At 35.7% G+C, this 25,506-nt stretch overlaps 1 protein-coding gene across 8 annotated transcripts in view; it reads left to right on the top strand.

Annotated features, from left to right (window-relative positions):
• The window catches only part of LOC125071068 (papilin), an 84,871-nt gene that overhangs the window by 53,180 nt on the left and 6,185 nt on the right, over nucleotides 1-25,506 (top strand). For 3 of the 8 annotated variants that reach the window (XM_047681148.1, XM_047681141.1, XM_047681143.1), the window contains 47 exons: nucleotides 1,982-2,160; nucleotides 2,737-2,880; nucleotides 3,097-3,247; nucleotides 3,679-3,802; nucleotides 4,345-4,425; nucleotides 4,963-5,138; nucleotides 5,480-5,612; nucleotides 5,951-6,173; nucleotides 6,458-6,590; nucleotides 6,717-6,896; nucleotides 7,042-7,218; nucleotides 7,935-8,120; nucleotides 8,510-8,645; nucleotides 8,871-9,013; nucleotides 9,810-9,840; nucleotides 9,938-9,994; nucleotides 10,065-10,274; nucleotides 10,370-11,008; nucleotides 11,476-11,835; nucleotides 12,120-12,188; nucleotides 12,268-12,411; nucleotides 12,480-12,690; nucleotides 12,765-12,832; nucleotides 12,963-13,127; nucleotides 13,605-13,778; nucleotides 13,912-14,029; nucleotides 14,752-15,038; nucleotides 15,475-15,651; nucleotides 15,797-15,973; nucleotides 16,251-16,430; nucleotides 17,098-17,268; nucleotides 18,078-18,162; nucleotides 18,747-18,907; nucleotides 19,339-19,575; nucleotides 19,835-19,958; nucleotides 20,086-20,185; nucleotides 20,357-20,555; nucleotides 21,217-21,387; nucleotides 21,516-21,639; nucleotides 21,833-21,947; nucleotides 22,297-22,480; nucleotides 22,573-22,746; nucleotides 22,911-23,093; nucleotides 24,024-24,285; nucleotides 24,382-24,503; nucleotides 24,588-24,779; nucleotides 25,005-25,144. In XM_047681148.1, coding sequence (XP_047537104.1) covers nucleotides 1,982-2,160; nucleotides 2,737-2,880; nucleotides 3,097-3,247; nucleotides 3,679-3,802; nucleotides 4,345-4,425; nucleotides 4,963-5,138; nucleotides 5,480-5,612; nucleotides 5,951-6,173; nucleotides 6,458-6,590; nucleotides 6,717-6,896; nucleotides 7,042-7,218; nucleotides 7,935-8,120; nucleotides 8,510-8,645; nucleotides 8,871-9,013; nucleotides 9,810-9,840; nucleotides 9,938-9,994; nucleotides 10,065-10,274; nucleotides 10,370-11,008; nucleotides 11,476-11,835; nucleotides 12,120-12,188; nucleotides 12,268-12,411; nucleotides 12,480-12,690; nucleotides 12,765-12,832; nucleotides 12,963-13,127; nucleotides 13,605-13,778; nucleotides 13,912-14,029; nucleotides 14,752-15,038; nucleotides 15,475-15,651; nucleotides 15,797-15,973; nucleotides 16,251-16,430; nucleotides 17,098-17,268; nucleotides 18,078-18,162; nucleotides 18,747-18,907; nucleotides 19,339-19,575; nucleotides 19,835-19,958; nucleotides 20,086-20,185; nucleotides 20,357-20,555; nucleotides 21,217-21,387; nucleotides 21,516-21,639; nucleotides 21,833-21,947; nucleotides 22,297-22,480; nucleotides 22,573-22,746; nucleotides 22,911-23,093; nucleotides 24,024-24,285; nucleotides 24,382-24,503; nucleotides 24,588-24,779; nucleotides 25,005-25,144 — 7,977 coding nt within the window. The remainder of the gene's footprint in view (nucleotides 1-1,981; nucleotides 2,161-2,736; nucleotides 2,881-3,096; nucleotides 3,248-3,678; nucleotides 3,803-4,344; nucleotides 4,426-4,962; nucleotides 5,139-5,479; nucleotides 5,613-5,950; nucleotides 6,174-6,457; nucleotides 6,591-6,716; nucleotides 6,897-7,041; nucleotides 7,219-7,934; nucleotides 8,121-8,509; nucleotides 8,646-8,870; nucleotides 9,014-9,809; nucleotides 9,841-9,937; nucleotides 9,995-10,064; nucleotides 10,275-10,369; nucleotides 11,009-11,475; nucleotides 11,836-12,119; nucleotides 12,189-12,267; nucleotides 12,412-12,479; nucleotides 12,691-12,764; nucleotides 12,833-12,962; nucleotides 13,128-13,604; nucleotides 13,779-13,911; nucleotides 14,030-14,751; nucleotides 15,039-15,474; nucleotides 15,652-15,796; nucleotides 15,974-16,250; nucleotides 16,431-17,097; nucleotides 17,269-18,077; nucleotides 18,163-18,746; nucleotides 18,908-19,338; nucleotides 19,576-19,834; nucleotides 19,959-20,085; nucleotides 20,186-20,356; nucleotides 20,556-21,216; nucleotides 21,388-21,515; nucleotides 21,640-21,832; nucleotides 21,948-22,296; nucleotides 22,481-22,572; nucleotides 22,747-22,910; nucleotides 23,094-24,023; nucleotides 24,286-24,381; nucleotides 24,504-24,587; nucleotides 24,780-25,004; nucleotides 25,145-25,506) is intronic. The other 5 variants (XM_047681144.1, XM_047681145.1, XM_047681149.1 and 2 more) reach the window with 5 other exon arrangements.

A 25,506-nucleotide genomic window follows, 5' to 3' on the forward strand; every position in this document is an offset into this window, starting at 1 on the left:
AAGGAGTATCATGTGGTAGCTGTATAATGTTTAGATAATAAATTCTTTTAAAAAAACACTCAACAATTTAACAAGTATTAGAAAAAAATGTTGACCCGCGGTTTTCATAGTTTTCTATTCATATTTTACATTAAATAAATATGTACAAAAACTAAGTTATTATAATTTTTTAAAGTCTTTAGAATGCTTCCGATATCAAATAATAAAATCTAATTATTTACATTTGGAATTCTATTGAAAAAGATATAGAGACAGGTAACAAAAAATAATAACTTCTTTTTTTTCGGTAACTTGCGACAAGCCATATTAAAAATGACAGTTATTTTGTTATCACAGACAAACACTTCGATTTCGTTTATGAGTATTTATGTATTGAAATTCATTGCTTGTTCAAATAGACAAAATAATAATTAATAAAAATTTTACAATACTCTTTAACATTAACACTTTTAAATTAAACATAAATATCTTACTGTCAACAATTTGTCTAATCCAGGACAGGTGCTGCACTTCTTAAGGTAAGCAAATAAAATGTCGCCCTCGTTGCGCATGCACAAACACTCGTGCTCAAGTGCCTACGCGCAGCAATCTCGCTGCGTCCGTAATGTGCCCATACAAGTTGTTTATCGTCATAACATTTAACACGACGAACGGATGGTTCCCGCGGTGATCTGCATTATAAATATAAGGGCTTTTACAGAGATCATTTTCATATTAAATTTTATTAATAACTTTTATGTTATCAGGTTTTCTATTTATTTTTTTTCGTAACTTTATTTTATATCCACTATTAACTATTAATGGCTCAAGTGTTTTACCATAAACACAGCAAATTATTCATTAATCACTCTCAATATATTAATGAATATCGAACTAATTTAATTATTTGCGTTAAAATGGAAATTGGAAAAATGAAGTTAAATTTCAAGGAACTATCGAAGAAGAAACGACTTCATAAGTTTGCTTAGCATACTTACGACATATTGTAATGATGATTTTCCTGTTGTACATTCATAAGTTATTATCCGCCCCATGTCTTTCATGTTCTTTTTGTATGTAAATTTCATGATGCTTATTTGAGAAGCTAAGAGGTAAAACGTAACAAACTCACGTTTGAATTTATGGTATTAGTTAGGGTATAAATAAATAATCTACTAGGGTACTTACGTATTAAAGTCACCTCACCAAATAAAACATTCTGATATTGCGTCAATATAAGATACGTTTGGTTTTATTTATTTATTTATTTATAATACATAAAAATATTGGCGCATTCGTTGAATTTCGTTTTTGATGCGGTGGCGTTAACACTTAAGTACTAGTTACGATAAAATGGAAACGCTACGTTAGGAAACCCCTAAAATACACACAGTCCAACATAATGGTACACTTCATATTTCTACAGGCATAAATTTATAGCATTTCGAAAGCTGAACGCAATCATCGGGCGGATTAAAGCTGCCTTCAACTAACTTAATGAAGAAATGAAACTCATCCCTACTGCATTAGTATAGACATATGTATATATATAGGAGTGAAAGAGAGAGCAATACTAAAACATTGCACTATCCTCTTATAAATATCATTTAATCTAAAATGAAAAATTTTAATTGTGTAAAGTTCGTGTAATGTTTTTTTAAATTTTGCTTTGAAAGAATATTTGTTTTTAAAATCATACAATCTACCATCTTTCCATCGTCGTAATCAGCTCAGTGGTAGTCAAATTAATAAAAATTTAATCTATTGTTTCTAATGTCTAAAATTTAGATTTAATTTTACGTGTTTACATTTTACGTGTGTTACGTTGAGTTTCTTTCGTGGGTTCTTCTCAGGTCTCAAGTGTATCTTTTTGTCTATCAACAAGAAAGTATACTACTTTTCATATATATAGGTAAAGGCAAAAGTATCACTTACCTCCAGGTTGCTCATTTGCTTAATAAATAAAGCTCATATTCGCAAAATAAAATAATTACTTTTATAGGTAAATGGACACCGCAGCAGACATAGAAGGCAAGGAGCCGGTCTCTTTTTATCAGCTTCATACATAATACCTGGTGGAGAGGGGCGTGGGGCTTGGGGAGAGTGGAGTGAAGTATCCCCATGCTCTCGGACATGCGGCGGAGGTGTTGCCAGCCAGAAAAGAATATGTCTCGAAATAGCGTAAGTTTAGAATCGATTCGATTTGGGTATCCCTCAATGCAATCACCATTTTATGTTAGACGCAGACTACATAACAATGATTGAATCCAGGTTATTATTCTTCCTTCACGGAGTAACAGAAGAGCCTAGTAATGATATTCACGTAAAACTAAGCATTCGAAAAACAATGCAGAAAAACCCAGTCATATAAAACAAAGAAAAAAAAAAACTGAAATTCCTTCATATGAATCATCATCCTCCTGCCCTTATCCCAAGTTTACTTGGGGTCGGCGCAGCATGTCTTCTTCTTCCATACTTCTCTGTCGGACGTCATCTCACAAGAAACATTCTTTCTAAACATATCGTCTTTCACACAATACATCCATCGTTTCTTGGGTCGTCCCCTACCCTATATCCATCGACATCCATTCTCAAAACCTTTCTCAGAACATGGTCTAATGAAATGGTTATAAAATAAAATATTTCGAGATTTTTTGTATATACTCGTATTGGATATACGTAATATACTCGTAATTTGCGTTTAAGTTTTAAGTTAATTTGAACGCTTGTTTTCCTAAATAATATTTTCTCATTCAGGTCAGATGGTCGACCACAGTGCACAGGGGGCGACACGAAATACTTTTCGTGTCAAACACAAGACTGCCCAGAAGGCTCCAATGATTTCAGAGCTGAACAGTGCGCTGAATATGATGACAAGAGCTTCAGGGACCAGAAATATCAGTAAGATTTTTTAAATATATATTTTTTTTATACATAAAATATTATTTAATCAAATACACTATCTTCCGCTAAGCTAGTTAGTTCGGAACCTACATTTTGAACGAAATAATTGAAATCTAAGAACAAATGCTATATTTTTGGCATGACTTCTTATATAATAAACTTGAATGTTTGAGTTAATTTTGTAAATATATAATTCATTCACAAAATTTCCAGCTGGGTGCCGTACACGAAAGGACCAAACCCGTGCGAGCTTAACTGTATGCCTCGCGGGGAACGTTTTTACTATCGCCAAAAGACTAAAGTGATCGACGGTACGCGATGTAGCGACGAGTCCTTCGATGTGTGTGTAGATGGTGTTTGTCAGGTAAGATTTGTCATATTTAAATTGTTCCTATAAAACGTTACCCCTCGAAGGATTAATTAAAAAAAAAGCCTTTTACTTCCCCGGGACTTAAACTATCTCCATACTAAACTGTATCTAATTCGGTTCAGGGGCTTAAGCCTGAACAGGTAACAGAAAGGGTTACATTCCCATTTATAATTACATTTTTTTACGTTAGCAGCCTGTAAATTTCCCACTACTGGGATAAGGCCTCCTCTGCCTTTGAGGGGAAAGTTAGGAGCATATTCCACCACGCTGCTCTAATGCGGGTTGGTGGAATACACATGTGGCAGAATTTCGTTGAAATAAGACACATACAGGTTTCTTCACGATGTTTTCCTCCTGGGCCACTGGGCCATCTCGGCTCTAAATTAGATGTAAATTATTAAAATTATATTTCATCTTATTTGTAGCCCGTCGGTTGTGATATGATGTTAGGCTCAAACGCGCGGGAAGACAAATGCCGGCAATGTCGTGGAAATGGCACTAACTGTCACACTACCAGCGGCATACTGGACTCTCAAGACTTTAGGAAAGGTACGATAAATGCTTGACATTAAAAAAAAACATACCGCACTTATATTATGATGATACTTAAGTAGTAGCCAGTAAATCTCCCACTGTTAAAGTCTCCTCTCTTCTTGAGGAGCAGGTTTAGAACTTATTCCACTACGCTTCTTGAATGCGACGGCACATGTGGCAAATTTCATCCGATACATCCAGGTTTCCTTAGGATATTTTCTGAGATGAATTGGACATTTATGAAATATCTTTAAAAAAAATATTCAGAGTATTATTTAACACGGTGACTGCAAATATCATTAGAACAATGTATTTCACATTTAAATCTTTATAACTTTTAGTATATCTGTTGAAAAATGTTTGCACCGTGAAAAAAACGTGTTGATCCAAAACTAAGCATATTCAAATACATTGATGCTTGAGTTTAAACCTGACAATGCTCGGTTAATATTTTACATAGTAAATTTATTTATAAATTGTTTTTAAATTTGGAATGTAAACAGCGAAAAACCTACATGTTATCATTTATATATATATACATTTTGTTTCGTGTTTAGGTTATAACGACATACTCCTGATACCTCAAGGAGCTACGAATATATTTATAGAGGAGAGGAAGGCATCGAATAATTATTTAGGTGAGTTGTTAATTAATTTAACTACTGAAAATTTTAGTATTTTATTTTTGGAACCCTGCTATCGAAAACACAACAATCTTAAATAAAGCCATCATTACTACAGATTAAACGCTAGATATTGTTTTGTTTCGAATTAAAGTAAAAAAAAAAAATTATGTAAAGTGCTGCAAATAAAATAGCAAGTTTTAAAATTGTATCTTACGGTTGGCTTGATAACATCTGGCTTTAATTTTTATATCAAGAGTCAAATTTGCATGATTAAACTACTAATTATATACATTAAAAAAATTCAATGTTTATCAGTAGAGGGATACAATCTAACACACATTAGCGTTTTATAAAAAGTGAGTTTGTTTTTCCTTCTTACTGAAAGTCACAGTATATAATAATCTCATATTATAAAAAAAATAAATGGTAAAATATTTTTGTTTTGTAATCTGAGGTAATAACTATCTTAAACCACTTTTAGCTAACTTTGCCTTTTTTTTGTGAGTTGAGATTTAAGGTTCCATTTAAATTTAATTATAACTTTTCTAGCGCTAAGAGCGAAATACGACAACGTTTATTATCTGAACGGCGAATACCACATCGACTTTCCTCGAAGCTTAATGATCGCGGGTACACTGTGGCATTACGAGCGCAGCCAGCAAGGTTTCGCCGCACCGGACAAATTGCGATGTCTCGGACCCACCAACGAACCACTTTATCTATCGGTGAGTTATCTCAAATGGCATATTTCTTAAAGAAGATAACCATTAACAGTCCTTCAAAAATCATTTATTCTAAATATTTAAAGTCTTAGTTACAATCACCTTTCAAATATTTTGTTTTTAAATAAGATGCCTGAATAACGCAACCTTAATAAAATTAATATAAAAAAATACAGTCGAGCAAAGCTCGTTCGTTACTGTTAGTAATATATTATATGCATGCAAATTATTTGATACCCTGTTAACCCAGAGTTACTATAAACATTTTATTTTAAAGTCATTCGTATGTTCCGTAATTTCAGCGGTAAAAAAATGATGATCTTCTTATTACATGTTCATTTCAGCTCCTATTGCAAGATCAAAATGTGGGCATTAGTTATGAATACAGCGTACCTTCTGCTCTAGCGCCACCTCCAAACCAGCAGTATAATTGGGTTCATGAAGAGTTTTCTGCATGTAGTGCATCTTGTGGTGGAGGTAAGCAATGTTTTTATGGTATATGTAAGCACACGGGCACATCGCCCATAGATATTAGCGCCGTAGAAAATATTAACCATTCCATAAAAAAACACCCTTTGGGACCTAAGATCTTATGTCCCATGTACTTGAATTTACACTAGCTCACCAACTCTTCACACCGGAACACAACAATTGGATATTTCTGGCGGTAGAATGTAGATGAGTGGGGCCTATTAATTGATGATAATTGTATCTCGTTAAAATTATAAAATACTCACGGATAATTCTCTTTTTTTTTCAATAACAGTTTTCATGTATTTTAGATTTGTATAAGTAACAAAACTTTATTTAATCAGGTTATCAAACTCGCCAAGTCACATGCCGATCACGCGAAGAACTAGAAGTAGTTAATGACACTCTTTGTGATGAAGGCCTAAAACCCCCAACTAACCAGAGTTGTAATACCGAATCCTGCCCTGCACGATGGGTGGAGGGTCCTTGGAGTCCATGCTCTAAACCTTGCGGAGATGGAGGCACTAGATCGCGACAAGTTCACTGCGAGAAAATCATCACAAATGGGTAAATAGGAAATTATCATTTTGTAATGTGTAACTGAAAAAACTACTAATAATAAATAAATACATAAAAGTTATATTAGAACTTAGAAGATACAACGAGTTTCGAAGAAGGTTTTAATATATAAAATTATTACAAAATTTGTTGCGCTTTGTATTTTTACCAGCTTTAAATTTATCTATTGAACTGATAAGCGTGAATTTTATGTATTTGCGTTTTTTGCTAAAATAATATATATGTTTTAATATTTTGGTTTCGAAATATTAAACGTTATTTTATAATTTTAGAATAACTTTCAGGTTCCCATCGATAGTATCGGATAAAGAGTGCTTTGACCTTCTAGGACCTAAACCAGAACTTTACCAGGAATGTAATAAAAACGCTACATGTCCTACTTGGTTTACCGGACCCTGGAAACCTGTAAGTATAGTTTAATACAATGCCAAAAGTAAATATATGTTTTATTACATTTAAAGCATAATTCTATCAGAATATGTAAAAAAAAAATCCCTATAATTTTTAATCCAAATGTCTTTTATAACTTAGTGTAACAAACTTTGTGGAGAGGGCAAACAGACACGTCAAGTAGTTTGCCACCAAAAAATGAACGGGCGAGTGGAAGTATACGACGACAGCGTGTGTACGGAAGAAAAACCAATCGTAGAACAGACATGTATATTGCATCCTTGCGACGGTGTTGATTGGGTTCTCACTGAATGGACTGGTGTAAGTTATCATAACTCTTTGCACAATTAAAACATTAAATATCCGTTTCAAGATAAATTATGTTATAGAATGAAGTACCTCAAAAAGCCAAAACACAAAACCATTTTGATACTATTAATGTATTGAATCTGTATGTTTTCATTAGTGTGATACATGTTTGTCAACGATGCGCACTCGTTCTGCACACTGCGCTACCAAGGACCACAAGGTGGTAGACGCAAAGCTCTGTGCATACCACACGCCGCCAACTCTCGAAGAGAGCTGTGACCGTACCGAATTGCCACCCTGTCAAACGCTGTGGTACGCAACGCAGTGGAGCGAGGTAAGAAAAATACGTGTTTGTTTTTTTTTATTTCTAGTAAGAAATATTTTCTTTATTTCTTCATTAATCAAACCAACAACTTTACGCAAATAAGAAAAACAAAATAATAATACTGATGTTTTATAAATAATTCCATACGTCATTCGTTTAGGTATTCCATCACGCTGCTACTATGATGGTTTCCAGACCGACTTCGGTCGAGAGTGGCCATTTTTAACTAAAAGCAAGCGTCCTTTATAAGAATCCAGCTATTCGCAGAGAGTTCACGCACATGAGTAACAGTTTTTCGTGTTTTGTACGGGACTAATAGTAGCAACTTACAAACTACGAGCTGCTATTGAAAATTAAAAATAAATACATACATACATACACATGTACAGTCATGTCAATGTATAGTGTAGATACAGATTATATATTATTAATAAAATTAAAATAAGAGTCCCACTGTAGGGCTAGGGCCTCTTTTACTTTTGGGTCGAAGGTTCGTAGCTTATTCCATCACGCTGCTACTATGCGGGTTAATGGACATATATGTTGCAAATTTTCATTCGACCCATGGAGATTTTCTGACGAAGTTTCCTCCATCGATGAGCCCGAGATGAATTATAAGTACAAATTAAGAAAATTTCAGTGTGGATTCACGTTTTAATTAGGCCACCTTGGCTCGTTTTCAATAAAGTCGAACTGTCTATAAACATTACGAAATATTTCTATAGTGTTCAGCAAAATGCGGAAAAGGGAACCAAACTCGTCGAGTTTTCTGTGGATTATTTGATGGAGTCGCAGTGACAAAAGTGGACGACGACCGGTGTGAATCAAGCTCAAAGTACAGAGATACTAAAGAATGCGAAGTGCCAAAGGAAAAATGTCCTGCCAAATGGTTTGCTGGACCGTGGTCTGAGGTGAGAGCGTAAATTATTTGTTTCTTTCAAATTTCCAAAATCTTCTTCGCAAATTTGCTTCTTTTGGTCTAAACCGTCTGAGAAAAATAATTTTGAAGCTAAAATATTTTGGTTCATAATGAAAATATTATTGATATATATGTTAATGCACTAAATTATTATATTATTTAAATAATTTTAGCTTGGTATGATTTCCTCGATAAAATATAGACCAAATTTTTATTACAAGCATAAAACGAGTTTTTATTTAATAAAACTTCATGCTCACAGAAGGATAAATGACTGTGAGCAAGGCTAAGTTTTATCTTGATGATGAAATGTTAATCGTCTACAAAATTATAAAAATATAAATTAAAAAAAAAGAACTTTGTTATTTTTGTTGTTGATAGTGTACCAAAAAATGTGATGGAGGGGAACAATACCGTCGCGTAATGTGCCTGAGTGGAGGACGCGAAGTTATGGAGTGTAACGAGGTCGAAGTGCTCGATTCCAGTCAATCCTGTAACACAAATCCTTGTGGCATAGGTGAGTTACACGCGTCTGATTTAAATCATCCAAATTTCTCAAAATTATTACATTTTAATATTAGTAAAATAACGTTAGTCTACGTATATAATACGGGCTTGTACAGAAATATATATTAAAAATTGCAGTTTAATTGCTTTACAATTTATATTTTTGATTTATTGTAATACAAAAGAATATTTTGTATATTAGAAATAGTTAAGTTATTTTTTTAACACATTATAGATGAAATGTTGCCACTTGATTCAAAATCAACTCCAATAATGGACGATTATGAATATGAAGATTGCATTGAGGAAGAGGAAGAATATCCCGAGGAAAACGCTGAAGCTATCGAAACTAGCTCTGAAGATATTGGTATATCATTGGTGAGTAGTAACGTGATCTTGACCTCCTAGGCTAGGCCACAGCACAGGATCTTATAGGGCAGAAGCGTGAGCCCAAACGCAAGTTCACTCATTCCATCAATCTCATAATTCTACCGCCATATAGCAATACCTAGTATTGTTGTGTTTCGGTTTGAAGAATGAGTGACTCAGCATAACTACAGCCACAAGGGACATAATATATTTATTCGCAAAGTTGGTGACGAATTGATGATTTAAGGAATGGGTAATATTCCTTACAGTACCAATACCTATAGGCGGTGGTGACCACTTACCATCAGGTGACTATCTGGCGACCAGATACCTACTTTATATAAAACAAACAATGATTATCCAATGTGGTGGAACATCAGAATCAACCGCCAAGAAACCAGGCTAAAGACGAATGCCTGTTACGTATATTTCCGAGCCAAAAAACTGGACTGTCGAAATACAAACTCACGGTTGCTAATAATAATTTTCGATATGAATATTAAATTTTTAGGTCCCTTGGGCTACAATTCTATTTTAATAAGCTAGTCTATCTGTCTGCCTAATAGAAATTAAAAAAAAATGCAAAATTAATGAAAACTTACCAAAACTTGTTTAAAAACTTTGAATAACTGTTTCGGTTATAATTACGATAATAATTGTTTTGAAACAAAATTGAACGGGTTTGGTTGAAATACATAATATTTAAAAAAAAAATATATGTAAATAACTAGACAAATAGTTCAATTTAGACAAAAAAAATGCCTTATGTAGTGTGTGACCTTATAATTCTTCCATTCTATTACAGGTTCCTGACTTCGGACGAGATAAAGTTACTGGTATGTTTACAAATGTAATAAATCATAAATTATATAATTAATGTTGAGATGTTACTCAACATTAATTATATAATTTACCCTTCTTACATTTTTATAGAAGGATCCGGTTATACGTCCCCCAGTGAATATGATGCATACTATGGATCCGGCTCAGGTAATAATTCATAGCGTTTGTATTATATTACATATTAAACATGCGGCATAACAAATAATGCTTGTTTTAGGAGAGACTGAGGATGATGATAGTACTACAGAATCAGAAACAGGAAGTACAGATGTAACGGAAACATTCACCGAAAGTACGATTATATTAAGCACAAGTTCATCTGAGTCTACTCCTGTAGATGAATCAACAATAAAAGATGATACATCAGAAAGTACCACAAGTACAGAAAAAATTATCGAAGATGAAACAGATACAAGTATGACTGAAGGTAGTGAAAGTATACTCAATGAAAATACGAATACAAAATTCGCATCAAAATGTAAATATTTGGTAGTTATAAACAAACATATTCCTAATTTACAGAAGCAGTAGTAACAACAGACTCCGCAGAGTCGACCACGCTGAGCGATTCGGACTTAACGACAGTCAGTTCATATTCAACAGAATCTAGCGATATCACAATAACAACTGAAGCAGGATTTACTGAAGTTACAGGCACTGAATCAACAGAAGCTACTGAGATTGATTCAATAGAAACTATAGTTTCTACAGAAACTACTGATATTAGTTCGGTTTCAACGGTTGATATTTCTACAACAACTAAAGATATTGATTCAACTGAAACGACTGAAAAGGATTCTACGGATACTACAACCTTCGACTCGACAGTAACATCTACTGAAGGTACTGAAACATCTGACACTACAGAAAGTGAATCGACAATGTCTACAGAATCTACAGTTACGGACTTGACAAAAGAAACGGAATCTGATTCTACAGATATTTCCGTTACCGATACTACAATAGAAAAGGAGACCGGATCTACTGAAACCACTACTTCTGACTTAACAGATACAACAGAAGCTAGTTCTACGTCAGTTATAGATTTAACAATAACGACAGACAGAGAGACCGAAACTTCGGATTTCGTATCTACGGATGTAACCGAAGAAGAAATAAGCACAACAGACAGTAGTACTACTATAATCAGTGAGACCTCAAGTAAGTGCACAATTGAAATACAATAATTGATATAGCCTTTGTTTAAGAATCATATAAATTTATAGTATGTTTTGATATACCTTAAATTGTATAACTTAATAAATCTTATATTGATAAGTGTAAAAAAACATTGGTTACTGATTTTGCTGTTGTTTTCTTACTATGTATTACCTTTTTGGTTGCTATTCCCTCAATGTTAGTATTCAAGTGTACTGTTTGATATCCCATCTTTATGGGTGGCTTAAGAGAAATATTTTAATAATTTTCGTTAGGTTGACAGTCTTTGCCTTTTGTTTTGATTGATTTTGTTGGAATTTACATACTACACAGGTCTCTATTATGTCATCAGCTTGTGTTGTTACAAGATCTTTAACCAGAATGCAAATACTGTATTTAGAATATAAGTATATTATTTCTTATTGATTACTGTTAACCAATTATTTACAACAATAATATCTTATATTAAGGTTCTGACATAGAAATTACTTCGACTGAAGAAACCACTAGTGATACTGATATTAGTACAACCGAGGAAAAATTAACAATAACTACAGAAGCCGAAAGTAGTACTACTTCGACCGATAAGGAATTAAGTGAATCTACAACTAGCTTTGATACTGTTTCAACAATAAGTTCGACATTGGAGACAACCGAAGTTAGCACTACAGAGGGTACTGAATCAAGTACAGAAAATGCGGCAACCACTGAATCATCCGTAACAGAGTCTACCGACGAAAGTACTACACAAGCACCTGATTTAAGTACTACTGTGGAATCGACAGGAACTACTGAATCTGTTAGCAGTAGTGAGAGTTCCACCGTCGAAGGTAACTTTTACAGCAAATTATTAAATTAAAAAAAATAATAGTTAAGCAAACTTTCGTAATTTCGCATATTGCAAAAATTTTCTATATTCTTATAAAATGGATATAAGCATATAGAACATAGTACGTATAATGTACGCAGTACATAATTCAGCAAAATAAAGTAACATAATATTGTTCATTTTAAAAAACATTAAAATACCAGATATAACCAAATAGTTGGACCTACCAAATTAAAAAATACTACTAATGATTCAAAATTTTAACGAACATGACTTTTTTTATAGAGAGCACGGGAAGTACTACAGTTGGAAGTTCAACGTCCCTGGAAGACATATCGACAACAGAACAATCGAGTGCGTATAAATTTAAAATAAATGTAATAAAATAATTACACAAAGTTGTTTCATCACATAATTTTGTTGGTTTCTCTAGCATCATGGACTTGGACGACTGTTGTTGTCAGCTCAACTAACAAAGGACGCTGCAAAGCCAAAAAGAAGAAAGCTAAGTGTATTCGAAGCAAGTTTGGTTGCTGCCCTGACAAAAGAACGCCTGCTGCTGGGCCATTCGATGAAGGTGCGTTGCAAATTTTAATTCGATAAATTATGTTATGCAACAATCTTTAAAAAATAAATGGTTTTAAGGTTGTCCGAACCCGGAGACCTGCAAGGATTCCAAATTTGGTTGCTGTCCCGACGGAGTGTCGCCTGCAGCCGGTCTTCGAGCAGCCGGCTGTCCAGTCACTCCATGTAATGAAACTTTATATGGATGTTGTAAATCGGACAACATTACAGCAGCCGAAGGTAACGATCAACAAGGATGTCCGGCACCACTACCACCCTGTCATCATTCAAAGTAAGGAATCATACAATAATAAATTAATTGTAATATTAATATGTTTATTTTTTAATAAAATTGTGATACTTCAGATATGGTTGTTGCAAAGATGAAAAAACAGAGCCAAAGGGTCCACACAAACAAGGCTGTCCAGAAACAGGTAAGCAGCTTAAATAGCAGTCTAATATGGTACATTCTAAATACATAATATTAAAAGAATACGGACCAGAGCTAACGATTATTTATTTATCAAAATATTATGAGCACTAATTATGGATACAATAATTAAGTTGCAGAGACTGAAAAACCAGATACTACAGAATCCGAAGGAGGATGTGCTGGCTCGGAATTCGGATGTTGTTATGACAACGAGACGGATGCTTCGGGTCCAAATGGAGAAGGTTGTCCGTGCAGTATTTCTGAATTCGGTTGCTGTCCTGATGGTGTTTCAACAGGTAAATTCCACATCTGACATCAGGGGATAACATTGTACTAACTCCTAAGAAGAGCTGAGTGCTTTTAGAAGGGGGAAAATACTAATGTAAAAGTAATTATTCTAAAATATATATTTAAAAAAACATGACGTGACGAATGTCAGGGTTTGCATGACTATCCATACTCGAAGGTATGAAATTAAACGCAGGAAATGTTCTTCTTTGATTTATTCCAAGCTGAGAAGGACCGATCGCTTCGACGGCTTGAACAAGCCTCTCGATACCGGTGGGCGCTCGGCCTTTTAGAACAAAATTGGGTGGCGGTACTATTCACTCAATATAACACTTATTAATGGGTCTTATGATTCAGACTCATTTAACATCTCAAAATTAACTAAATGCGTATTATTAATTTAATAATCAAACAGTTTCCAATTATTAAAATAATTAAAATTATCATTTCTGGATATATAAATATCAAACATTCTTATTTTTCAGCTCGAGGCATCAATTTAGAAGGTTGCGTAATGTCTTGCAATACCTCAGCTTACGGCTGCTGCCCCGACGGGGAGACCCCGGCGCATGGATTAGAATATGAGGGTTGCTGCTTGCAGTACGCGTTCGGGTGTTGTCCTGATAATTACAAGCCGGCTGAGGGCCCACATTTGGAAGGTAAATCATAATATTTTTCAAAATAGTATCTATCATGTTTATTTATCGTTAGTATTTTTCAAAATTATTATCGATAATATTTTGAAAAACACTATCGATAAATACATCAAAAACTATGTTTTCTACAAAAAAGGATGTGGCTGCGAATATGCCCATTATGGATGCTGCCCGGACAATATCACCGTCGCACGAGGACCGAATGGTGAAGGCTGTGGTTGTCAGTACTCTCAATATGGATGCTGTCCAGATGGGTAAGTCAACAAACATATACCTATTACTAAATGTAACTGTTTAAATTTCACGTATAATAAAGTAAGTTTAAATGTTACGACTTTCGAATAAACCGTAAACAATTATAAAATTAATATTAGGTACTCCGTTCGATTCTTGTACTAACGTTATTTATCGAATAATGGTTGAAATATTTCAGGCATAATAATTTATTAGACCTACAACGGAGCAATATTAGATGTCTGCATGTCACACGTCAGTGATATTCTCATGTTTTGCATAAAATTCTAGTGCGTTTTAATCGGAATAAATAATCGAATAATCAAATTATTAATATACTCTATTTTATTCTACACTATTATTTATCGTTATCTTAACGCTGTTTCAATATTGCTTATTACACCTTACACGGTTAGCAAACCTTCGATTTAAATAAAATCTTATCTCACCTCACACTCACCATTAAGTATTTTTAATACTAAATCTTTCTTTGTACTGTCAGTTCATACTTGGTTTTTTACATGATATAAGATGTGTTCAATCCGTTACTATTTTTAAATAGTAGTTAAAGCTCTTATTAAATTATTAGTTGTGAAGACAACTAATAATTGAAGTCGTTTAATGTCTCATTTATTTATTAGTTCTGTGTGACAATTACTTATAGGTAAACTCCGCATACATATTATTTTAATATATTCAATGCTTAACATATTGTATATTTTAATTTATCTTAACCCCACAGACATACAGAAGCCAAGGGTCCGGAGTTCGACGGGTGTGGCTGCCACACATACCAATTTGGTTGCTGTGATGATGGTGTCACGGTTGTCACCGGCCCGAACCAACAAGGTTGTTTATGTCGTGAGTCCAAGTACGGATGTTGCGGAGACGAGATTACAGCCGCTAAAGGTCCCAATATGGATGGTTGCGACTGTTCCAACAGCAAATATGGTTGTTGCCCTGATGGAATCACTGAGGCGAAGGGCAAGAACTTCTTAAACTGCACTGACGTTCCCCATAACCGACAAGGTAATATATACAGAATAATATCTTCCGTAATAAGAATAAAAACTTTAAAACGTTACTCACTCAGTTAATAAATAAACATTTACAAGCACATTCATCATTTGAAAACTATTCATCAGATTAATGTTTTACTTTCACAATAGCCTATATTTTTAGGATAGATATTTACAAATAGTATGTTGATATGTTTAATTGATTTTAAACTATAGCTTTTTTGTCAATTTATACTTAAATTGGAGACTTTAAAAAAAGCGTTAAATCTTTTGAATTATGGACAAGTCATTTAGTTTTGTCGAGTGTGCGTTTTGCGATGGTAAAGTACGGCCAGATGGACAGCTTTGTTCGACTTTTATTGTAATAAAAGATATATTTAATTATATACCTGTGAAATTGGGAGCGAGTAGCTTGTGCATATATAATAATAATTCTGTATTTTCAGCCGCATGTGCATTTGCAAGCGACCGAGGTTCTTGCCGAAACTTCTCCGTGTATTGGTACTACGATATGACATACGGAGGCTGTTCTCGGTTTTGGTACGGCGGCTGTGAGGGCAATGAAAACAGATTCGTTAACAATGATGAGTGCGAAGACGTTTGTGTGCGACCAAAGCCAAAGGGTACGACTGCTTAATCCTTAATTACTTAAAATATTAAAAAACAAAAAAACACAATTTAGATTTAAGAATTTGATGTCTCTTAAAAATATTTTTTTAATCCCTACGTTTGCTCTTAACAGTAATTTAAATTTTGATCCACCTACAGATGCCTGCAATCTACCGAAAGTGAAGGGGGCATGCACCGGATACCACGTCCGCTGGTACTATGACTCTGCCCGCGAACAATGCTCTCAGTTTGTTTACGGTGGCTGTCTCGGAAATGCCAACAATTTCGACTCCCAGGAACTCTGTCAGCAACACTGCGAACCACAGAGGAGTAAAGGTAGTTACTATGAATATAAATTCAAAGTATATCAAAAATCTAATCAAAAAGGGGTTTTATGACACTGCAAGAAAAGTAACTTGTAAACTTTTTTACAATTAGACGTTGACACTCCTTCAAATGCTTTTGCTGGTGCAAGTGGTTGTATTTTCCCGCTTCCGATTTATTAGGACACCATGTTTTAATATAGTGTATTGGCAGTTAGGTTAGTTAAGGTAAGATGCATAATATAAAAAATACTTAATTAATATTAATAAATATATATTTTCCCCAAAAGACCAATGCAATCTTGAAATCGAACGCGGCCCATGTGCCGGCAACTTCCAACGCTGGGGCTTCAACAGCGAGCGGCGACGATGCGAGCAGTTTGTGTGGGGTGGTTGCGGCGGTAATGACAACCGCTTTAGTTCCGAGGCCGCCTGCTTGTTACGCTGCGACCCGCCCGGCGCGCCACAGCGTAAGTACTGTCACCCATGTGCTAATAATTATCTACAATATTTATTTCTACGTTACTTCGAATGATGGACGTAAAATAAATGTGGTCATTTAATTATGGGGATTTCTAACAATTTTCAAAATATTTAGCACTTTTTTATTAAATCTGCTTTATAGTTTTGGCACATATTTTCCAGTGGTACATCGTTTGGGAAAGGATGTTTGCTTATTTACGTTTGGTTCACTCTGACTGCCAGCATTGCGACGCGTTCATTGTTTCGTGAATAAGCAAATACACCAAATATTTTATCAAAGCCACGTGCAATGCTATCCATAAATAATATAATATATATAATAAGTTTAGAAACACGTAAAAGCATGAAATACTAATCGGTATAATTTGATTTGGAAATGGAATGTGAATCTCGAAATGGTGTAAGGCCCATTTGTGCTAAAACCAGTTCTCATTTACTTTTTAAACCTTAAATCATTCAGATCGATCTGGTGGTAGTTGCACTGTATTTAGTTATAGTAGTTAGTTACTGACCAATTATGTAATAATTCTTCATTGATATGTCAAACTCGTGATCCATATTCGTGGCTGACTAAAGTTAAGGACATTTATAAAGAGAACAAAGGATCTTTTGACACGTCAATGGGAAAAAAACTAACCTGGTTGCACGATACAGAGGCATGTTCGCTACCAAAAGAGGCAGGCAACTGCACTGAGAAGCATCCCGCCTGGTCATTTAGTGTCACCGAAAACCGCTGCCTACCCTTCTATTATTCTGGCTGCGGTGGAAATGATAATCGTTTCAACGACGAGCGATCTTGTATTGATGCTTGTCCAAGTGCTTACGGTAAGTTTGTCTTGATAAAAAAAAAAAACACTTAAATAATTTATAAAGATAAGTTATATCGAATTAAGTGTTAATTAAATTAAGTAATTGTCATCGAGACGCTGCAGATATTTATATTAAACTTTACACAGCAGAATCTGTTACCCTCCTAATAAATTATGTCTCTGTAGGATGCCAGGAGTTTACAATTTAGAAATAGGAGTACGTCGTACGTCTATAAATAGTCAATTAACAAAATCAAAAGTTTAGCTTGTCTAAAGTCTGTAAGATTTGAATTAATTTATCACTGACCTGATTTGTCTTTTCTTAGCATATAAAATAAATAGAAAGTAGAAATATAAGATCTTAACCTTGTATTGCGTGAAGGATGTCTAACACTAACAAAGGTATTTAGTTTCAAAGTTATTTTATCGCATGTGGTAGTTCTAAGTTTAAGTTAATCCATTAAAATAACGATCCAATACTTGAAAGAAGGTCCGAGATGGCCCAGTGGTTAGACCGCGTGTATCTTAACCGATGATTTCGGGTTCAAACCACTGAATTTTCATGTGCTTAATTTGTGTTTATAATACATCTCGTGTTCGGCGATGAAGGAAAACATCGTGAGGAAACTAACATGTGTCTAATTTCAACGAAATTGAATATGCTCCAAAACCTTCTCCTCAAGGGAGAGGAGGCCTTATAGCCCAGCAGTGGGAAATTGTGGCTGCTAATGTAAAAAACAAAAAAAAAATGATTCGATTTGTAATTAACAATCATTTTAATGGCAAATATTGTATTGTATATTAAAATAAGACGGAACGTTACAGAAAAAGAAACATGTACACTGCCGGCTTTGACCGGCGACTGTGCCGATTATACACAGAGATGGTTTTACGACACTAAAATCAGAAGGTAAGATACTTTCGTACAAAAATAAATTTATGTAGATATGTCATCTATTAAAATACATCACTAATATTTTCTAAAATAAATAATTAATTATAAATCTTTTATTATTCATGTTAGTGTTTTTATGTCTAGCTCTAGTAAATGGTATCAATTAATTCCTTCATATTTTTATCATGTCTTTAAATCTATATATATCTACGATATATACTATCTTCATTTACTTATCTAAAGGCTTGATATAAGGCCATAGATCCCAAGGTTCTCGTTTAAAACATTTTAACAGGTCAGGCACGTAAAAAGCTATTTGGTTATTCTATCGAAAATTCTCAATAACAACCCCTGAAGTCTGGAAGTTGTGTGTACACTACCGTGCCTCGGTAAGCACGTGAAGACGTTAGTCCTGCGCCTGAACTCTCTCCGATCGGATTTGCCGTCCCATCTGATTATACGAGTGCATCCATGTTTGCGCACACATTTGTGCAATGTAATATGTCCTGTGTAGTTGGTTGGTCTCCCATGAGATTGGCCAACGTAACAGGAATTGGCCGGACGAGATCGATTGTTCATCCCCAATAAAATTATTTTAGATGTCGTCAGTTCTACTACGGTGGATGCGGAGGTAATGAAAACAACTTCAATTCAGAACGTGAGTGTGAGGACAACTGCATGGAACAAGTGGTCATTACAACCCTTCGTCCACCAAGACCAACAACATCACAACCTTCACCGTATGAACACGAAAGACCAGGTATAATATTATTCACATGCAATGATTACTTTCTGTTGACTTCAATTTCGTCATATTATTTAAAACTAATATTTTTTGATTAATTAATGAAATTTAAACAAAATGATCAACCTATCGATGTGACGTTTAATAAGAATTGGTTCCCAGTACAATTTATCGCCAAACACTTTAAGCCAACATACCTGGCGTAATGCCAATAACTTCTGTGATAGGTTTATTTATTTATTTAATTGATAAATAAACTGAATGATTTTTTTATAAAATTCAAATATCATTCTTTTCTAGTGGATACTATGACACGAAAAATAAGTACTATTTACACGTATCCGATTCAATACAGGGGTTATTGCTATTAAAGAAAGAAAACAAATAAAATAAAAATACCTTTAATAACATCTGAAACGAAATAAAAATACCGTTAATAATTACAGACTTCTGCTACTTTGAGATCGATTCGGGGCCGTGCACGCAACCGCAGACGCGCTGGGCATTCGACACATCGACCGGCACGTGTAGGCAATTCCAGTATGGTGGCTGCGAAGGCAATCGCAACAACTTCCCCGACGAGAATTACTGCATCTCCTATTGTGTGCCCGCACCCGCACCCGCCACCACCACCACACTTCAGCCCACCCTCGACAACCGCTATGGCCCCGAGAACATACAGGGTAAACATAAATTGCAATATTATATTATTATTGTATTGTGTAGTAAAATGATAGTAGGACTCTTAGATCACTAGAGATCTGTTGTTCAACTTTTGGGACAATTTGCCAGTACTCGCCTCCTCGTGAGCTTGCCTGATCCGGTGGTCCTATCGTTCTGCATTATTAATATATTCGAAATTACTCCCACATATTTAAACTCAAAGCACTTATAATAAAATAAATCATTTTTTCTTAAACAATAACTATATTGATCTACCAGATGTCTGCCAGCAACCAATGTTGGCGGGTCCGTGCGACCAGTCACTAATGCAATGGTTCTACGATGCAGCAAGCGATGTCTGTAGCCAGTTTACTTACGGCGGTTGTGAAGGCAATGATAATCGGTAAGACTTTCCTTCGACACAATTCTGATTCTACGTGTCAAAGAAATATATGTGTAACAAAACTATAAAATAAAATGTTTACAGACGGTATTCGAAAAGTAATTAAAAATTTAACATTATTTTATAGATTCAACACACAAGAGGAATGCGAGCGACGATGCAGATCAGGGCCACCTAAATCTCAAGTTCTCCCGACGACTACTTCTTCGACTACAACCATAGCTCCGGTATTCTAAATACATTATAAGATATAATAAAAATTGTTTTTCAAAAATTTTGACTTATGCCACATAAATCAAAATGTTGTCTTAAGATGCCTATCTGTTGTAAGAAACAGAACAGAAATAAAAGAATCAATTTGGTCTTCAGTTATACTGACGTATAAATCTATTTAATAGGAGTACATTCCAACCGAATGCCAAGTGTCCCCAACGCTTGAGGAGTGCAGAGGCGAGGGATTGGTTTGGTTCCTGGACCTACGAAAACGAGCCTGTGTGGCGCATGACAACCAGGGCTCCGGTGCAAAATGCAGACACACTGGGGTCTTCGGTTCGGAAGAGGCCTGCGAGCGATCTTGTGGAGCTTTTAGAGATCTCGGTGGGTATCATTTCTACATACATACATATATACATACATACATACATATATGTATATATTAGTAGGCGGACGAGCTAATGGGCCCCCTGATTATAAGTGGTCACGACCACTCATAGACAATGGCGCTATAAAAATAAATATTAACCATTCCTTACATAACCAATGACCCACCAACATTGGGAACTAAGATGTTATGTCCCTTGTGCCTGTAGTTACACTAGCTCACTCACAACAATACTAATCACTGCTGTTTGGCGGTAGAATACCTGATGAGTGGGTGGTACCTACCCAGACGGGCTTGAGTAAAGCCCTACCATCAAGAGATATATAGGTACATATAAGAAAACATTTAGGATATCGTTTTTTTTTTAAACTGCTATAATGTTATGCCTTATTTTTAACGAAACCACCTGTTTCAAATATTCTCGATACAGAAAATTATCAACATTTACGAAATATAACAAATGTATTACATCGTTTCTTGGGCAGAAACATCATAATCTTTTCTTTCATGTAATGTCAATAGCATTCCACAAAGCTTGGATGAGTAGGGTAAATGAATAGTATGAATAGTCGGGCTGAATCATCGCCATTCTGTGTCCACCGCTAATCATAATAATATATAATATTATGCAATAATATGCAAATTTATATCTACCAGATGTATGTCGGTACCAAGTGGACCCTGGACCATGCCGCGCGGCCATCGCCAAGGTGTACTACGACAACACGGCAGGACGGTGCGAGGAGTTCACGTACGGTGGCTGTCACGGTGGTCCCAATCGCTTCTCCACCATAGCAGAATGTGAACAAGTTTGCAGACCTAACATTGGTAAATTGTTTATATTTATCTTAATAGCGAGAAAATTGGTGCTGAATACAGATGGGCAATTTATTTATCTTCACCAAAACAAGAGTCATTTTGAACTGAGTTGAGTTTTATAAAATGTTTTTCAACAGATCCCTGTAGGCAGCATCCAGAGCCAGGCAACTGTTTGGCGCACCTTTACATGTGGTACTACGATTCAGCGCGCGATGAGTGTGGACAGTTTATTTATGGCGGCTGCAATGGAAACGACAATAGGTACGACATTTAAGAATAACTTAAATTTTCTAAGGATTTATTCTCAATTTATTTGTTCTGAAATCTTATTTCTAACTCAAGATATAGCACAAATTCATAATAATATTATATGATTTCCTTACAACAACTTAATATCAAAGTATGAACAATAATCTGAAAATCACATTTAACAAAGAAAAATATGTTTCTAAAGGTTCGAAACTCGAGAAGAATGCGAAGGCCGTTGCAAAACGAGTTCAACAACCACAGTCGCTTCCGTCCGTGCAACTACAACTCCGACGATTTCCAACATTGTACCTACCACACTGGTATGTGTATTATTTAAGTTAGTATGATATAAAAAAAATGAAAAAATTCTAGACTTCATACGAATCGTATATTACTGCAGTACTATTCAGGCAGAATTTATTTACTCTATACACTCTTTTGACGGGTGTATCTAAAGCTATGAATATTGTAGTCAATGTCGCATTAGACTTTCTGACATTTCACAGTATTTTGCGTTTAGCAAAATTGCGTAAAATTTAGTGTAGTGTAAAACTACACTCAAGGTTTGTATATTTTTTTTTACATGACTAATAAATGAGATTTTTTTGTAATGCACGTACCGTTACCAGAATTGGTATACATTTTGTAATGCTTCGTATTTTATCGTAGTCTGCGGACTTGGAATGTGCAACTCCCCATTCATTGGAAGCTTGCGGTGAAAACATTACAATTTATTACTACGACACGAAGACTCAAGCATGTTTAGCAGGGGACTTCGGTGCTTGTCGGTACCCGAACAGCTATCGTACGGAGGAGGAATGTGAAAGGAGATGCGGTGCATTCAGAGGCCTCGGTATGTCACACATAAAAATTATAGTTGTAATGTATAGTGAGTGAGTGTTTATATATATATATTTTTAAACTTCATTATATATTTTTTCTTAGACGTATGTGGTTCACCTCTCGATCCTGGACCATGTATATCCGCAATCACCAAAGTCTACTGGAACTCCGTATCGGGCCGGTGCCTGAACTATGCATACGGTGGCTGCCTCGGCGGACCGAATCGCTTCTCCACCGTAGATGAGTGTGAAGAAGTCTGCGGAGGCACGGGACCAGGTACGTAGATGCTCCTCTGCGATTCTTTCACATCAATATTTCTTCACATTTTCTGATCTGACCCCACCCATACAAACCTTCTATCGAAATCGGCTTCCACGTCGCATATCTGAGTATTGGGCAGTCGAGTACATTAGTCTGTGCGTACGCGCGGCGCGGCGCAGAGCCGGCGTGTCTGCGGGCGGTGTCGTCGGGCGAGGCGGGCTGCGGCCTGTCCTCGCGCCGCTGGTACTACAGCGCCGCCAGCGGGGACTGCCTGGCCTTCGTGTACGCGGGCTGCGGCGGCAACGACAACAACTTCCTATCGTACGAAGAGTGTGCGCTCCTCTGCAAGAGGACGCCCGCCGGTACAGTGCTGCACATCGTCGCTTTGCACTCGCATCATACCGAATATGTATTTTTGTCGTTGTTGTGTAAAAATAATTAAGTATATGCGATATCTTTCCTTATCCAATTTTATTTGTTTTCTAAATATTAAGCATGTGACGTGAGAAGTCGTCGCCGAATTCTTCTATTGCTATCTCCCACCGCTTGCACGCTTACATTTATTCTATAACACGAAATTAGCACATTTTGTTTCTTGTATAAAATTTAAAATTAATCGGTTTATTCAAGTCGTTACCAAAAGGTACGTTTGCATTTAATCCATGTTATTTTCTTGTCTAAGGCGTCTTGAATATGTAAAGCGAGTACCTAACGTTTTTGCACGACTAATGTTTATGCGAAGCACCAGAGAGTTCTTTACGACCGAAAAATTACGTGTAAAAGTATATTGTGTTTGTATGTGAAAATATTTCGTATTTTTTCTCCTCTTTTCGGCACTTATATTCAATATTATACACTTGTTAGTTCGTGGAATCAAGACAGTTTGCATACCATCGTAAAAATAATTTAATGAAGATCAATTCTGTACTTTTCCAAAATATATTTAATGTGATAGAAACGTGAAAACTGAAAACCCGTCTATAAATTGTGAAACATAAAAACACTGTAACTCGCGAAAACCCACTAATTAGGTTTTTTTGATAAAACATCGGCTTTCTTACTCAGTGTCGTTTAAGTATAATTAAAAAAAATCACAGACTTGTATTATATGTATGTATGTCTACATATATTTTTATTTAACTTTGAACTTCGGCAATAAGTAGAATTATTTTTGTTTTTTTTTTGTCAATTTAATGAGCGTTATGAGTCATAAATTTTAGGATATTATTCATTGGTTACTACTACCCTATTGTATTCAGGAACCGGGTGACTCAAGTTCGTCTTGTCCACAGTGGTCGAGCCCCACGAGCCTGTCGACAGTCATGAGACCGATGTGGGCGGCAATGAGGTTCTGCCAGATTGTGACCGCTACAACGAAGAATGCTCGACACTGCGCTGCGAATACGGCGTACAGCGCACGCGCACGTCTGGAGGTTGTGAGCGCTGCTCGTGCGTACCTGTAGATGTTAACTGCGAGCTATTACGCCACGAGTGCGAGAGCCTACGTTGCACCTACGGTATACACCGATCTACCGGTCCCGACGGTTGCGAGAGGTATGACGTTGAGTCATTTATAAATAATGGTTAAAAATACAAATAAAATGAATATCAGATAGTTTTTAATGAAATCTTAATATATTTTTGCAACAGATGTAAATGCATCGACCACCCATGTGCAAACAAGGACTGTCCTGCGGGTGAGCGCTGCGTAGCGACAGCTTACAGAGATCCAATCACACAGGACGCCCGTTATTCAGCCGAATGCAGGATCGGTAAATCTATAGTTAATTCAAATTATATATTAATATTTTCCATGAAATAAATAATCTTTTCTAATTAAATTATTTTTTTAACAGCAAATAAAACTGGTTCCTGTCCACCGGAAAGTGTCATACCTGCAGTGGCAGATGGACAGTGCAGACGAGAATGTAACGACGATGCGGACTGCCTAGGTATTGGCAAGTGCTGCTCTAGTGGCTGCAGCCAACTCTGCCTCGAGCCACTCTCTGCCACCAGCCCCGCGCCTCGCTATACCACACGTGCCCCCGGTGAGTATCTAATATCATAATGGAACTACAGAAATCTAGTTCAAAGTGAACTTTATAAAGCTAACAAATACTAGTTAGTAGTAGAATAGTTATTAAATAAGTTAAAAAAATCGTGTAGTTTAATGAGAGAATGACTATAACTACCATCATTACTTTTGAATATTCATTACTACTAATTGAATATCTATTACAAGCCTGGATTTGAAATGTTCGATTTCCTGGTAGAATTACCACAAGCACCGAGTGCCAACGTTGAAGAAACGCAACCTGAGCTGGTGGCAAGCGAGGGCGACAAGGCAACGCTTCGCTGCGTGTTCCACGGCAACCCTCCACCCAAGATCACCTGGCGTAGAGGAGCCGTCACGGTTAGCGCTACACGAAACCATTTGTTCGCTTGACGAGTATATGAACAACCTAATAAGCGTTCATCTTAGACATTGGAACTGTAGGAAGTAATATGTATTCCAATCACCGTTAATACAATATCTTGCGCAACGCTTGTCTAATTTGTCTCATTTCGTTTTCCTATATATGATAAGTGGACTGTGTTCTCGAAGTTTTCATAGGTTTGAACGCACTCTTCGATTATGGTTTTCTAGCCACTAGACTAACAGCTAATTTATACGTAATAATTCTGTTTCTATTTTTTTTTTTAGATTTCATATGTGACAAATCTTTTTATCTAAAAATTATAGGGTTTGTTTTCATAAGCTTTATATTGTTAACT

The sequence above is a fragment of the Vanessa atalanta genome, chromosome 18, assembly GCF_905147765.1.
Source record: "Vanessa atalanta chromosome 18, ilVanAtal1.2, whole genome shotgun sequence".
NCBI lineage: Eukaryota > Metazoa > Arthropoda > Insecta > Lepidoptera > Nymphalidae > Vanessa > Vanessa atalanta.